At 50.0% G+C, this 15,603-nt stretch overlaps 1 protein-coding gene across 1 annotated transcript in view; it reads left to right on the top strand.

Moving 5' to 3' along the window:
* Positions 1-15,603, top strand: part of LOC139226208 (dynein axonemal heavy chain 9-like) — a 373,005-nt gene that overhangs the window by 296,285 nt on the left and 61,117 nt on the right. The window contains exon 41 of the mRNA XM_070856837.1: positions 1,446-1,685. Within this exon, the coding sequence (XP_070712938.1) occupies positions 1,446-1,685 (240 nt within the window). The remainder of the gene's footprint in view (positions 1-1,445; positions 1,686-15,603) is intronic.

Raw genomic sequence — 15,603 nt, forward strand, 5'->3', positions numbered from 1 at the left:
ATTCCTGGTCTGGAAAATAACAAAGAAAGAAATCAATAATTGGCTTGTCAAATCTCAGAGATTCTGCAGTGCTCAGGAACTGTGTGTGTCGATGTTTCATCGATACTGCAATACCCAGTCTTTGCTAGCTTCAGTCAGTGCTATCACTGCAGCTACCCCGACACTTCTAATCTTCATAAATACCTCACCTTGTTTTCTCAAAATGGGATGGCTTCTGCAGATTAATTGCAGGTAGATTTTTGCTTTGCAAGATCAGCAGCATGAATATTTGTGTACAAATTCCCAATTTGCTCCCCTCCTCTCCCTGAGGCACTAACTCTCGATGGCTATAGTTTCATGTTTTCCTGCAGCCCTTTTGCTAGTTGCCCAAAATGGTCATTGAGCATCAGTAGTCCATTTTGCCAAGGAGGGTATCACAGCTGAGCCCGAGCTTGTTCTTAGCTGACATCTGTACTTTCCAGCATGGGCCATTGGATAGCGATTGGGAGCAAAACACTGAATAGTTCATTCCCCCTCCGACCCAGCCCAGCATCACTGAGACCAGTTGTTGCACCTGATTGGTTAAGTGGGCAGGGTCAAACCTGGTACAGGTTGAGCATCCAAAATCTGGAGTTCCGGAATATGGACTCCGGACCGATTGGTGGCAGGGTCATCCGGAATCCGTAAAATGTTCTCGAATCCGGACACGCTGTCAAATCGTTTCCGCCACCAGCCGGGCCCAGGGAAAAGTAAAAAAAATGAAATCCAACTACTGTACAGTTAATAAGATTGCAAGAATAAAAACGCCAATCCTACCTGTTCCAGGCCAGATCTTCACAGTCACCGCACCGCTGCTCCTAGGTCTGCAGCAACTTTGCACAGCACACAGACCCCCTCGGCCAGAATCAACCAAGCTCCCGCGCGCAAGTCCCGTCCCGTGCTTCTGGCGTTCCGAAATCCAGAAATACCCAAACCTGGGCTTGGGCGTTTCTGGATGTTCTGAAGTCCGGAAAAACACGAAAACCAACTCGGCCTCGGTCCCGAGGTTGCCGGATTCGGGAAGCTCAAGCTGTACCTTCTGATTTGCATAACCCAAATATTCTTGCAGGATTGGGCAGTGCAAGGTGTTGATCCTTCAATGTTCAATATCCAAATAGTAAGCAAGTTCTTTATTTGCAATTCCTTGAATGACAGGGATTCCAGCCTAGAGCAGAGACTGGTTTCCAATCGGAGCTGACATCCCTCAGCTTTCCAAGCACAAAAATCACTTAAAATGTATCTTGGGGTATTAAAGCATCCGTCAACCCTGGCTTTAAATTCCACTTATTTATCTCACTGTGTTTTCAAAGATGTCGGTATGCTGTTCTCAATTATTCCACACAGATTGAAATCTGAAGATGCAAATGCCTGTTGTGTAAAAGTGTCCTTGTCCAGTACGACTAAACATTTTCTATTTCCTGACACAGCGCCACTTCTGTGTGTTTGCTCTGTCGTTTCCTGGCACGGATGCCCTGGTGACCATCTACAGTACCATTCTGTCCCAGCACCTCAAGCTTGGCAGCTTTGCTGGGGTATTGCAGAAATCTACACAGCAGCTGATCAACCTGGCACTGACCCTGCATCATAAAGTGGCTTCTACATTCCTGCCGACGGCCATCAAATTCCATTACATCTTCAATCTGCGGGACTTCTCCAATATCTTCCAGGTCAGTTCACTGGCATTTAACATAAAAAGCAATACTCTCTATTATAAATTAGTGCATCAAAGAGTCAGTTTCGAATTCACGCAGAAGGCAGTGAATGATTGAAGGGAGTCAAGGCAGGCATTTGGCAAGCAGATCAATTGAGAGGTATAGGTAAAGAAAGACTTTAAAGACTTGCATTTATATAGCGCCTACCGGGCGTCTCAAAGCGCTTTACAGCCAATGGAGTACTTTTTGAAGTGTAGTCATTGTTGTAATGTAGGAAACGCGGCAGCCAATTTGCACACAAGCAAGCTCCCGCAATGTGATAATGACCAGATAATCTGTTTTTGTTATGTTGATTGAGGGATCAATATTGGCCAGGACACCAGGGATAACTCCCTTGCTCTTCTTTAAAACAGTGTCGTGAGATCTTTTACGTCCAGTTGAGAGAGCAGATGGGGCCTCGGGTTAACGCCTCATCCAAAAGACGGCACCTCCAACAGAGCAGCGCTCCTCCAGCACTGGAGTGTCAGACTAGATTTTTTTTTGTGTTCAAGGTAGCGAACTAGTTTTTTTTTTAACTCTTGGGGCTGGTGAGGTGAACCAAGATAGTCTTTTCTGGTTATCACCATTCCGGTTACCAGGTGGCAGATTGGCCCAACACGTTGAACCCTAAACGGGTCATGGTGTGGAGAGGCAGAGTGGGAGCCAATGTCTGCGGTCCTCTGCACTTCAGCTCAGAATCTGAGCTGTACTACAGTGGGGAGCCATCAAGGAGTGCGTTCCCCGAGGGAGCGAGGAAGGAAAAATCTGGGGCTGGTCCTAAATCTTGAAGTAGCTACTTTCAGGATGGTATGGATAGAGATCTGGGAGCAGCTAGTTTAACTTCTACATTGGAGATGATGCATGTGGCAGGGAGACCCAGAAGCGCTTCGAAGGGGAACAAATACTTTAAAATGAAGTAACCTTGTCCTCAGCAAAGGTAAAGCTCAGCAACATATTTGATCAAATCTGTGTAAGAGGGAGAGGAGATTGTGAAACTCTGCAAGGGGGGTGTAATATCTGTACCTGTGAGTATGCTCACGGGTCTGTAGAGCTGTTGAGTTATGAATGCTTAGCCAGTCACATGATGTTCACAAGACTCAATAAAACCCCAGCCAGTTGGGTTCAGGAGATTCTCGATGAGGCGGCTGGTTGTGAGCCCGGTGGATGAACTTGTAACGTGTAGTGTGATTGTTAATGAACCTTTACTAATGAACCAACTAGTTCTTAATGCAACTGTTGCTATGAATTCTTAAGCAAAGAACCCATGAAGCCAATACTTTACAGTAGGAGAGAGGAGAATAATAAAGAGAGGGAATTAGAGTATGAAAGCAAACTAGCATGAAATATAAAACCAGATACTAAGAGTTTCTACAGGTACATAAAAAGAAAAAAAGTGGCTAAAGTAAATGTTGGTCCCTTAGAGGATGAGACTGAGGAATTAATAATGGGGAACAGGGAAATGGCAGAGAATTTGAACAAATATTTTGTATCAGTCTTCACAGTAGAAGACACTAAAAACATCCCAATAATGGATAACCAAGGGGCTATAGGGAGGGAAGAATACAATCACTATCACTTAAGAAGTAGTACTCGGTAAAATGTGGACAAGTCCCATGGGCCTGATAGCTTGCATCCTAGGGTCTTAAAAGAAGTGGCTGCAGAGATAGTGGATGCATTGGTTGCAATCTACCAAAATTCCCTGGATTCTGGGGAGGTCCCAACGGATTGGAAAACCGCAAATATAATGCCCCTATTTAAAAAAGGAGGCAAACAGAAAGCAGAAAACTATAGACCAGTTAGCCTAACATCTGTCGTTGGAAGATGCTGGAATTCATTATTAAGGAAACAGTAGCAGGACATTTGGAAAAGCATGATTCAATCAAGCAGAGTCAACATGGTTTTATGAAAGGGAAATCATGTTTGACAAATTTGCTGGAGTTCTTTGAGGATGTAACGAGCAGGGTGGATAAGGGGGAACCAGTGGATGTGGTGCATTTGGATTTCCAGAAAGCATTCAATAAGGTGCCACATAAAAGGTTACTGCACAAGATAAAAGTTCACGGGGTTGGGGGTAATATATTAGCATGGATAGAGGATTGGCTAATTAACAGAAAACAGAGAGTCAGGATGAATGGGTCATTTTCCGATTGGCGAACAGTAACTAGTAGGGTGCCGCAGGGATCAGTGCTGGGGCCCCAACTATTTACAATCTATATTAACGACTTGGATGAAGGGACCGAGTGTAATGTAGCCAAGTTTGCTGATGATACAAAGATGGTTGGGAGAGCAAATTGTGAGGAGGACACAAGAAATCTGCAAAGGGATATAGACAGGCTAAGTGAGTGGGCAATAACTTGGCAGATGGAGTATAATGTGGGGCAAAGTACAGAGGGACCTAGGGGTTCTTGTGCATGAAACACAAAAAGTTAGTATGCAGGTCATCATCGGCAGTCCCTCGGAATCGAGGAAGACTTGCTTCCACTCTTAAAATGAGCCCTTAGGTGGCTGAACAGTCCAATATGAGAGCTACAGTCCCTGTCACAGGTGGGACAGATAGTCATTGAGGGAAAGGGTGGGTGGGGCAGGTTTGCCACACACTCTTTCTGCTGCCTGCGCTTGATTTCTGCATGCTCTCGGCTTTGGGACTTGAGGTGCTCAGTGCCCTCCCGGATGCAATCTTAGGGCAATCTTTGGTCAGGGACTCCCAGGTGTCAGTGGGAATGTTGCACTTTTTCAGGGAGGTTTTGAGGATGTCCCTGTAATGTTTCCTCTGCCCACCTTTGGCTTGTTTGCCGTGAAGGAGTTCTGAGTAGATGCAGGTACAGTAATCAGGAAGGCAAATGGAATGTTGACCTTTATTGCAAGCGGGATGGAGTATAAAACAAAGAAGTCCTGCTACAATTGTACAGGATATTGGTGAGGCTACACCTGGAGTACTGCGCACAGTTTTGGTCTCCATATTTAAGGAAGGATATATTTGCATTGGAGGCTGTTCAGAGAAGGTTCATTAGGTTGATTCCGGAGATGAGAGGGTTGACTTATGAAGATAGGTTGGGCCGATACTCATTGGAGTTCAGAAGAATGAGAGGTGATCTTATGGAAACATATAAGATAATGAGGGGACTTGACAAGGTGGATGCAGAGAGGATATTTCCACTCATAGGAGAAACTAAAACTCGGGGACATAGGGCTCAAATTTGGCCCACCCGTTTTTTCGGCGCACTCACCAGAGATGCGCCGACTTCGTGGGCTGAAACCAGCGCCGAAAAGATTTCACCAGATTCTGGCCGCTGTGTTGCCTCTCCCGAGGCTTGGCGCAACGTGGCCAGTCGATTGGGAGGGGCGGAGATAGGGCCCTGCGCCAGAAACAGTGCCGGCAGCTCTGCACATGCGCGTTGGAGTGAGCGCACATGCGCAGTAGCTTCTACCCCCAGCCTCTGCGTGTGTGCTGCAGCTTGGGACCTGCTGCATCCTGCCCCTGTCCTGGGCCGAGTGGCCTACCGCACAGGCCATCCCGCTGCCTTCCTGGGCTAAGGCTACAACAAACAGGTTGATCCGGGGGGAGGGGGAGTTTTGATGTGGGGGGGAGGGGGATGCTTTGATCCGGGGGGAGGGGGTTGGAGAGTTTTGATCTGGGGGGGGGGGGGGGTGGAGGAGAGTTTTGATCCGGGGCGGGGGGGAGGGGGAGAGAGTTTTGATGCGGGGGGGGGGGGCGAGGGAGGAATTTTGATGTGGAAGGAGGGGCGGAGCTTTGATCTGGGAGGGTGCGACGGGGGGGGGAGAGTTTTGATCTGGTGGGGTGGGGAGGAGAGTTATGATCTGGGGAGGGGGAGATTTTTGATGCAGGGGGGAGTTTTGATTCGGGGAGGGGGGAGTTTTGATCCAGAGTGGGGGGGGGAGAGAGTTTTGATCCGGGTGGGGGGAGAGTTTTGATCTGGGATGGGCGGGGGGTGGGGGAGAGTTTTGATCCGGGGGGGGAGGAGGAGAGAGTTTTGATCCGGGGATGGGGGGAGAGTTTTGATCCGGGGGGGTGGGGGGTGGGGGGGGGGAGGAGGAGTGAGTTTTGATTTCAGGGGGCGGGAGGAGAGTTTTGATGCGGTGGCGAGGGGGAGTTTTGATCCAGGGGCAGGGGGGGGTGGTGGTGGGGGTGATAACTGTGTAGCCAGTAATTTTAATGCGCTTTCTCAAGACTTTCCTTAACCCTGTTGATGAAAATACTTTCCTACATAAGAACATAAGAATTACGAGCAGGAGGTACTTCTATTTTTTATTTGGATATTTTGAAAAAATTATGTAAATATGTTTTGTCTCTTTACTACTTTTATTTTTGTAGTTTAAGCTTCCATGATTGCTTCTGTTGTATAGTAAATTAACTTTGCGAAGATTGTCATATGATGTCCTGTATAGTTGTCTGATCCTATTCACATTCTTTAGTCAAGTCATTAAGTTCTGCTGGCCTCCGATGTACCCACCTGCGCTGATTTCTTAACTCTCCACAAGTGGCCACATACGCTGGCCTAAGTTAGTTTGGAGTAACTATTAGCTGTTCAAAGTGGCCTAAATGGCCAAAACGGGCATAGGTGGCTGGTAACGTCCCCTTTTTGAAAAAAACTAAACTAAACTATAAAAAATCCTAACTAACTCACTTACACTGGTGCAAATTGAATGTGCAAAATGGGGATTTTTAAGCTACTCCAGAAAAATCAATTTGCTCCAAAATAACGGAGCAACTCCTGGGCAATTTTGAGCCCTTTGTCTCAGCATGAGGGGCTGCCCATTTAAAACTGAGATGAGGAGGAATTTGTTCTTTCAAAGGGTTGTAAATCTGTGGAATTCTCTGCCCGAGAGAGCTGTGGTGGCTGGGTCATTGACTAGATTTAAGGCGGAGATAGACATATTCTTGAGCAATAAGCAATAAGGGAATAAAGGGTTATGGGGAGCGGGCAGTGAAGTGGAGCTGAGTCCATGATCAGATCAGCCATGATCTTATTAAATGGTGGAGCAGGCTCGAGGGGCCAAATAGCCTACTCTTGCTCATATTTCTTATGTTCTATGTAAGACGATAGAGGGTTGCAGTGGGGGTTGGTGGTGAAGACATCATCAGGAAGGGGACAGTCTTCGTTATCCTAAATCAAAGTTTAGGATTCTGTGCAGAATTAGTTGAAAGCACTGGAAGTGGGGTGTATTCTGGGCCAATTCTGGAAATCGTTACAAATCTTTTTACTTTGTGATAAATTCAGAATACCCTGTGGTAAATGGTTTTAAAAAATAAACATTTTGCACTTGAAAACTGTTAGGCGAGAGAAAAGAAAACGCATTCTGTCCTCCACAGAAAGATAATTTAGAAAGTCAGTAAATACATTAGCGTCTGGTATTTTTTTTAACTGTTTTCATGGTGATTGCTCTCATCACAAGCTAGATTTCCTAATACTTGATTATGCCACCCATACAGTTTCTAATGTTTCTACGTCTAGTTATTCGGGGAAACTTTTCTTTATTCTCATATAAAGTTGGCAACCTCCAGAGACCCGATGGCATCCGAGAACCACATCTTAGTGGGTCCTACAAGCTGCCATCAGTCTTTACTTACCATTTTTAGGAGCGACAGCACTATGAAACATAAATGGGGGAGGGACAACATAGGTCATAGGTCTCTGTTTAAACACCCATCTCCTGTGCTGAGATGTAAGTTAAATGTAAAGTGTTGAGTGTGACCGAACAGAATGAACCTCCATGGAGAGAGTTCTCAGACCAGGGCAATTCATCTCTGCCGTCTCAGCCTTGCAGCCCATTTGTATTAAATACAAAAGCAAAGTATTGCAGATGTTGGAAATCTGAAATAAAAAGAGAAAATGCTGGAAATACCCAGCAGGTCAGGCAGCATCTGTGGAGAGAGAAACAGAGTTAATGTTTCAGGTCGATGACCTTCCGTCAGAACTGGTATCATGGTGATTGTCCCCATCTGACGAAAGGTCATCGACCTGAAACGTTAACTCTGTTTCTCTCTCCACAAATGCTGCCTGACCTGCTGAGTGTTTCCAGCATTTTGTTTTTGCCCCATTTGCATTGTATTGTTGTAATGCAAACAATGTTTAAAAAAAGAATCAGCGTAGATATCCACAGAGACACTGAGACTGCCACAATGGGCACTGAGGGTGACACTGCTTGCATGGGCTCCCATTGGTACTGGCCACAGGCAGGTCTGCTAGTACAGACCAGCAATGCTTTAGTAACTTGCTGATCTCTACAGACACCACTCTGACATTGCAGAAGGAAGAAAAACAAAAGAACTGGTGTTTATATAGTGCCTCATCCCAAAATAGCTTACCACCATTGGATGACTTTTAAAGTGCAGTCATTGTTGTTATGTAGGCAAATATGGCAGACAGTTTGCACATAGCAAGATCTCACACACAGGAAATGAATGAATGGCCAGTTCTCCGCTGCTCTTTGAATGGTGACATGCAATCTTTTACATCCAGCGGGCAGATGGTCCCTCGCTTTATTGTCCAATTCAAAAGATGAGACCACCATCAGTGCAGAATTCCATCAGTACTGCACCGAAGTGCCAGCTTAGATAATGTGCTCAAGTACGTATCAGGACTTGAAAAAATCATTTTTGGGATTATAGGCAAAGCTGACAAGGCCAGCATTATTGCCCATCCCTAGTTGCCCTTGAGAAGGTGGGGGCGAGCATTCCTCTTGAACTGCTGCAGCCCATGAGGTGAAAGTACTCCCACAGTGTTGTTAGGGAGGGAGTTCCAGGATTTTGACCCAGCGACGATGAAGGAACGGTGACATATTTCCAAGTCAGTATGGTGTGTTACTTGTTGGGAATAATGTATGCACCTGTGAGTATGCTCACAGGTTTCCCTAGACCAGGAGAAAGTGTTCGACAGGGTGGATCACGAGTATCTGTTCGGAACTCTGCGCTCATTCGGGTTCGTGATGCATTTCATCGCCCGGATCCGACTTTGGTAGGCCGCCGCAGAGTGTCCGATTAAGGTTTACGGTCTTTGACGGCACCCCTTCGCTTTGGGAGAGGGGTGCGCCAGGGATGCCCCATGTCTGGCCAGTTATATACCTTATGCATGGAGCCTTTCTTGCGCCTTTTACGGAAGAGGTTGATGGAACTGGTTCTGCAAGGGCCGGGCGTGGAGGTCGTCCTCTCGGCTTATGCCAATGACGTGCTCCTCATGGTTGAAGATCCCGTTGACCTGCGGAGGATACGTGAGTGCCAGGAGATTTACTCGGCCGCATCCTCCGCCAGGATCAACTGGGAGAAATGTTCCGGACTCCTGGTGGGTCAGTGGCGGGTGGACTCCCTGCCGGAGGAGCTCAGGCCTTTTGCCTGGAGCACGACCCATCTCCTCTATCTGGGAGTCTACGTTAGCCCCGACGAGGAAGCCTGGCTGGCGAACTGGCAGGAGCTGGAGGCTAAAGTCGCCGCTTGCCTAGGGCGCTGGACAGGACTGCTCCGAGTGCTGTCCTACAGGGATTGAGCGCTAGTCATAAACCAGCTGGTGGCCGCTATGCTGTCGTACCGGCTGGTCACTTTGACCCCTCCCCCTGCATTTGTCACCAAGATACAGAAGAAGCTGGTCAACTTCTTCTGGAACAACAGGAAGCACCGGGTCTCTGCTGCGGTTCTGAGTCTACCGCTTAGGGAGGGCGGTCAGGCGTTGGTGTGTGTTGGCACCCAGCTTGCGACTTTCCGTCTTCAGACCCGGCAGAGCTGCCTTTACGTCGAGCCCCCTCTGAGATGGTGTGCGCTGGCGACGTATTTTTTCCGCCAGCAGTACAGCCTCAATTACGACACGCAGCTCCTGTTTGTGAGCCTGGGGGGGCATCAGGACCGCTATGCAGGGGCTGCCTGTCTTTTACCAGGAACTCATCAGGGTGTAGAACAGAGTCGCCACCAAGCGCAGCTCTCCCCTGTCTGAAGTGGCGGCTGACCTGCCGGAGCCGCTGCTCAGTACCTCCATAACCGCAGTTTTAGGTGGCAGGCGGACGAGAGGGCTGTGGCTGGTGAGATGACCAGGGTCAGGGACCTGCTCGATGGCGGAGGAGCGGGCTGGATGGCGCCAGACGAGCTGGCACGGCACCTAAACTGGGCCGACGTCCGGCGCACAGCCAATGCCATCAAGTCGCTAAAAACAGCGCTGGGCCCTGATTCCGTTAGGTGTCGAGGAGGCTCAAGTATGTGGGGAGATCCCGTCCGAACTGACCCCCATCTGGATGGAATTCCTCATCGGCGCCAAGCCCCGGAACCTGCCTCAGGAGCTGGTGCCTCACAACTTGAGCCTCCTCGGGGAAATCCCCTCCGTGCCTTTCAGTTCTGCGTAGAGGGGTTTCCTGTACGGGCTGCTCTTGCACACTCTCCACCTTGTCATCCCCGTCTGCCGTCCGGACACACCATGGCACACCATCTTGCCATCCGGAGGAGGCGAGGGTCCCCAATGGAGTGCACTCTATGCGGGAGTTCTCCCTCTATTTACTGAGGACTTGGCCTGGAGGGTGTTGCACGGAGCAGTCACGTGCAATAAGTTTTTAAGTCGGTTCACGGGCTCCCAGGCCGCCTGCAATTTCTGCGGTCTGGAAAAGTCCATGTTCCATGTTTTTATTGAATGTGTGGGATTGCAGCCCCTATTCCATTATTTGAAGGGGTACTCCTCAAATTCTGGTTGCACTTCAGTCCCACACTCCTGATCTTTGGGCACCCTGTGCGGAGGGGAACAGGCAGGTCAGAAGGCTTCCTTGTAGGACTGCTCCTGGGCATGGCCAAAGGGGCCATCAGCCGGTCTAGGCAGCGGGCGGTCGAGGGGGTCGTTCAGCCCGACTGCCTGCCTCTCTTCTGTGGTTACATCAGAGCCAGGGTGTCCCTGGAGATGGAGCATGTAGTGTCCACCGGTATGTTTGTGGCCTTCCGCGAGAGTTGGGCACCAGAGGGACTGGAGTGTATCATCACCCCCGGCAACCAAATTTTAATTTGATTTTACATGTCTAAAGTTTAATTTCTTTATTGTGCCCCCCCTTTTTGCTAGGGGGCACTTGTATAATTTGTGTTTTTAGTGCCTTGAAAAAAAAACAAGGGGACATTTGTTTGAAAGTGTTTGGTGTGTCCCACCTCTTTAATCAGGGGGCACTTGATTTAACTGTTTTTCTACAAAATAGTTGTAGAGCTGTTGCCTTCCTTTCCTTAGACCAGGAGAAGGCGTTCAGCAGCGTGGATCACGAGTATCTCTTTGTAACTCTGCGCGCTTTCAGGTTCGGAATGCATTTTGTCGCTCGGATCCGACTTTTGTACGCCGCGACGGAGTGTAACTGATTAAGATTAACGGGTCTTTGATGACACCACTTCACTTTGGGAGAGGCATGCGCCAAGGATGCCCCTTGTCCGGCCAGTTATATGCCTTAGGCATGGAGCCTTTCCTGCGCCTCTTGCGGAAGAGGTTGACGGGACTGGCTCTGCAAGAGCCGGGCGTGGAGGTCGTCCTCTCCGCTTACACCGATGACATGCTCCTCGTGGTCGAGGATCCCTGCGGAGGATGCCTGAGTGCCAGGAGATCTACTCGGCCGCATCCTCTGCCAGGATCAACTGAGAGAAATCTTCCGGACTCCTGGTGGGTCAATGGCAGGTGGACTCCCTTCCGGAGGAGCTCAGGCCTTTTGTCTGGAACACGACACATCTCCTCTATCTGGGAGTCTACCTTAGTCCTGACTAGGATGCCTGGCCGGCGAACTGGCAGGAGCTGGAGGCCAAAGTCGCCACTCGCCTCGGGCGCTGGACAGGACTGCTCTGAGTGCTGTCCTCAAGGGGTCGAGCGCTCGTCATAAACCAGCTGGTGGTCGTTCTGCAGTGGTACCAGTTGGTCACTTTGACCCCTCCCCCTGCATTTGTCGCCAAGATACAGAAGAAGCTGGTCGACTTCTTCTGGAACAACAGGAAGCACTGGGTCTCTGCTGCAGTTCTGAGTCTCCCGTTTAGGGAGGGCGGTCAGGCGTTGGTGTGCGTCAGCGCCCAGCTTGCGACTTTCCGTCTTCAGACCTTGCAGAGATACCTGTATGTCGAGCCCCCTCCTAGATGGTGTGCGCAGGTGACGCATTTCTTCTGCCAGCAGTACTGCCTCAATTACGACACGCAGTTCCTGTTTGTGAGCCTGGGGCCATCAGGACCGCCATGTGGGGACTGCCTGTCTTTTACCAAGAACTCATCAGGGTGGAGAACAGAGTCGCCACTGAGCGTAGTTTTCCCCCGTCTGGAGTGGCGGCTGTCCTTCGAGAGCCGCTGCTCAGGAATCCGTACCTCCATGACCGTGGTTTTAGGTGGCAGGCAGACGAGAGGGCTGTGGCTGGCGAGGTGACCAGGGTCAGGGACCTGCTCGATGGTGGAGGAGCGGGCTGGATTGTGCCAGACATGCTGGCACAGCACCTATCCTGGGCCGACATCTGGCGCGCGGCCAATGCCATCGAGTTGCTAAAAACTGCACTTGGCACTGACTCCGTTAGGTGTGTGGAGGAGGCTCAAGCACGTGGAGAGATCCCGTCTGGACGGAATTCCTCATCAGCGCCAAGCCCCGAAACCACCTTCGGGAGCCGGCGCCTCACAACTTGAGGCTCCTCCGGGAAATCCCCTCCATGCCTTTCAGTTCTGCGCAGAGGGGATTCCTATATGGGCTGCTCTTGCACACTCTCCACGTTGCCATCCTCATCTGCCATCTGGACACGCCATGGCACACCATTTTGCCGTTCGGAGGAGGCAGGGATCCCCAAAGGAGTGCACTCTATGCGGGAGTCCTCCCCTTATTTATTGGGGACTTGGCCTGGAAAGGTTGCATGGAGCAGTCCCATGCAATAAGTTTTTAAGTCAGTTCATGGGCTCCCAGGCCACCTGCAATTTCTGCGGTCTGGAAGAGTCCGTCTTCCATGTTTTTACTGAGTGTGCGAGGTTGCAGCTGCTATTCCATTATTTGAAGGGACTGCTCCTCAAATTCTGGTTGCACTTCAGTCCCACAATCCTGATCTTTGTGCACCCTGTGCGGAGGGGAGCGGGCAGGCCGGAAGGCCTCCTCGTAGGACTGCTCCTGGGCATGGCCAAATGGGCCATCAGCCGGTCCAGGCAGCGGGCGGTTGAGGGGGCCATTCAGCCCAACTGCCTGCTTCTCTTCCACGGTTACATCCGAGTCACAGTATCCCTGGAGATGGAGCACGCGGTGTCCACCGGTACGCTCGCAGCCTTCCGCAAGAGGTGGGCGCCGAAGGGACTGGAGTGCATCATCACCCCCAGCAACCAAATTTTAATTTGAATTTAATGGTTAAAGTTTAATTTGTTTTAATTTGCCGGTTTTACTGCCCACCCCCTTTTTGCCAGGGAGCACTTGTACAATTTGTGTTTTGATGTCCTCAAAAAAAAAACAAGGGGGCACCTGAAAAGTTTTTTGGAGTGTGTCCCTCCCCTTTAATGAGGGGGCATTTGAAAAGATTACAACAAAATAGTTGTAGAGCTGTTGTCTTTCTTTCCCTAGACCAGGAGAAGGCGTTCGACAGGGTGGATCATGAGTATCTGTTCAGAACTCTGCGCGCTTTCGGGTCGGAACGCATTTCGTTGCCCAGATGCGACATTTATACGCTGCTGTGGAGTGTCTTTGATGGCGCCCCTACGCTTTGGGAGAGGGGTGCGCCAGGGATGCCCCATGTCTGGCCAGTTATATGCCTTAGGCGTCGAGCCTTTCCTGCGCCGCTTGCGGAAGAGGTTGAGGGGACTGGCTCTGCAAGGGCCGGGCATGGAGGTCGTCCTCTCGGCTTACGCCGATGACATGCTCCTCATGGTCGAGAATCACGATGACCTGCGGAGGATGCGTGAGTGCCAGGAGATTTAGTCAGCCGCATCCTCTGCCAGGATCAACTGGAAGAAATGTTCCGGAGTCCTGGTGGGTCAATGGCGGGTGGACTCCCTGCCGGAGGAGCTCAGGCCTTTTGCCTGGAGCACAACACATCTCCTCTATCTGGGAGTCTACCTTAGTCCTGACGAGGAAGCCTGGCCGGCGAACTGGCAGGAGCTGGAGGCCAAAGTCGCCACTCGCCTCGGGCGCTGGACAGGACTGCTTCGAGTGCTGTCCTCAAGGGGTCGAGCGCAAGTCATAAACCAGCTGGTGGTCGCTATGCTGTGGTACCAGTTGGTCACTTTGACCCCTCCCTCTGTGTTTGTCGTCAAGATACAGAAGAAGCTGGTCGACTTCTTCTGGAACAACAGGAAGCACTGGGTCTCTGCTGCAGTTCTGAGTCTCCGGTTTAGGGAGGGCAGTCAGACGGTGGTGTGCATTAGCACCCAGCATGCGACTTTCCGTCTTCAGACCCTGCAGAGATACCTGTATGTCGAGCCCCCTCTCGGTGGCGTGCGCAGGTGACGCATTTCTTCCGCCAGCAGTACTGCCTCAATTACTACACACAGCTCCTATTTGTGAGCCTGGGGTCATCAGTACCGCCATGCGGGGGCTGCCTGCCTTTTACCAGGAACTCATCAGGGTCTGGAACAGATTCACCACCAAGCTCAGTTCTCCCCCGTCTGGAGTGGCGGCTGTCCTTCGAGAGCCAGTGCACAGGAATCCATATCTCCACGACCTTGGTTTTAGGTGGCAGGCGGACGAGAGGGCTGTGTCTGGCAAGGTGACCAGGGTCATGGACCTGCAAGGGTCAAGGATGTCTCGGAGCGGGTGCAGGACATTCTGAAAAGGGAGGGTGAACAGCCAGTTGTCGTGGTGCACATTGGTACCAACGATATAGGTTAAAAAAAGGGATGAGGTCCTACGAGACGAATTTAAGGAGCGAGGAGCTAAATTAAAACGTAGGGCCTCAAAAGTAGGAATCTTGGGATTGCTACCAGTGCCACGTGCTAGTCAGAGTAGGAATCGCAGGATAGCTCAGATGAATACGTGGCTTGAGCAGTGGTGCAGCAGGGAGGGATTCAAATTCCTGGGGCATTGGAACCTGTTCTGGGGGATGTGGGACCAGTACAAACCGGACGGTCTGCACCTAGGCAGGACCGGAACCAATGTCCTCGGGGGAGTGTTTGCTAGTGCTGTTGGGGAGGAGTTAAACTGATATGGCAGGGGGATGGGAACCAATGCAGGGAGACAGAGGGAAACAAAAAGGAGACAAAAGCAAAAGACAGAAAGGAGATGAGTAAAAGTGGAGGGCAGAGAAACCCAAGGCAAAAAACAAAAAGGGCCACTGTACAGCAAAATTTTAAAGGGTCAAAGTGTAATAAAAAGGCAAGCATGAAAGCTCGGTGCCTCAATGCAAGGAGTATTCGGAACCCAGGAGAGGGCTCTGAGCTAGGTAGAATGGGTGAGAGCTCAGATGAACAGGACCCCAAGAAAGAATGTAAAAGACAGGAGGCAACAGAACAAAGTAGCACTGGGGTAAGTGTAAACCACAAGGTGATAGGAAGGGACAATATGTATGAATATAAAGGGGCTGCAGGAGGGGTCAAAACTAAAAATCATGGTTTAAAAACTAGTATTAAAACACTCTACCTAAACCACGCAGCATTTGAAATAAAGTAAATGAGTTGACGGCACAAATCATTACAAATGGGTATGATTTGGTGGCCATTACAGAAACGTGGTTGCAGGGTGGCCAAGACTGGGAATTGAACATACAGGGGTATCTGACAATTTGGAAAGATGGACACGAAGGGAAAGGAGGTGGGGTAGCTCTGTTAATAAAGGATGATATCAGGGCAGATGTGAGAGACGATATTGGCTCTTATGAACAAAATGTTGAATCATTGTGGGTGGAGATTAGAGACAGTAAGGGGAAAAAGTCACTGGTGGGCGTAGTTTATAGGCCCCCAAATAATAACTTCACGGTGGGGTGGGCAATAATCAAGGGA

This window comes from Pristiophorus japonicus, chromosome 16 (genome assembly GCF_044704955.1).
Source record: "Pristiophorus japonicus isolate sPriJap1 chromosome 16, sPriJap1.hap1, whole genome shotgun sequence".
Lineage (NCBI taxonomy): Eukaryota > Metazoa > Chordata > Chondrichthyes > Pristiophoridae > Pristiophorus > Pristiophorus japonicus.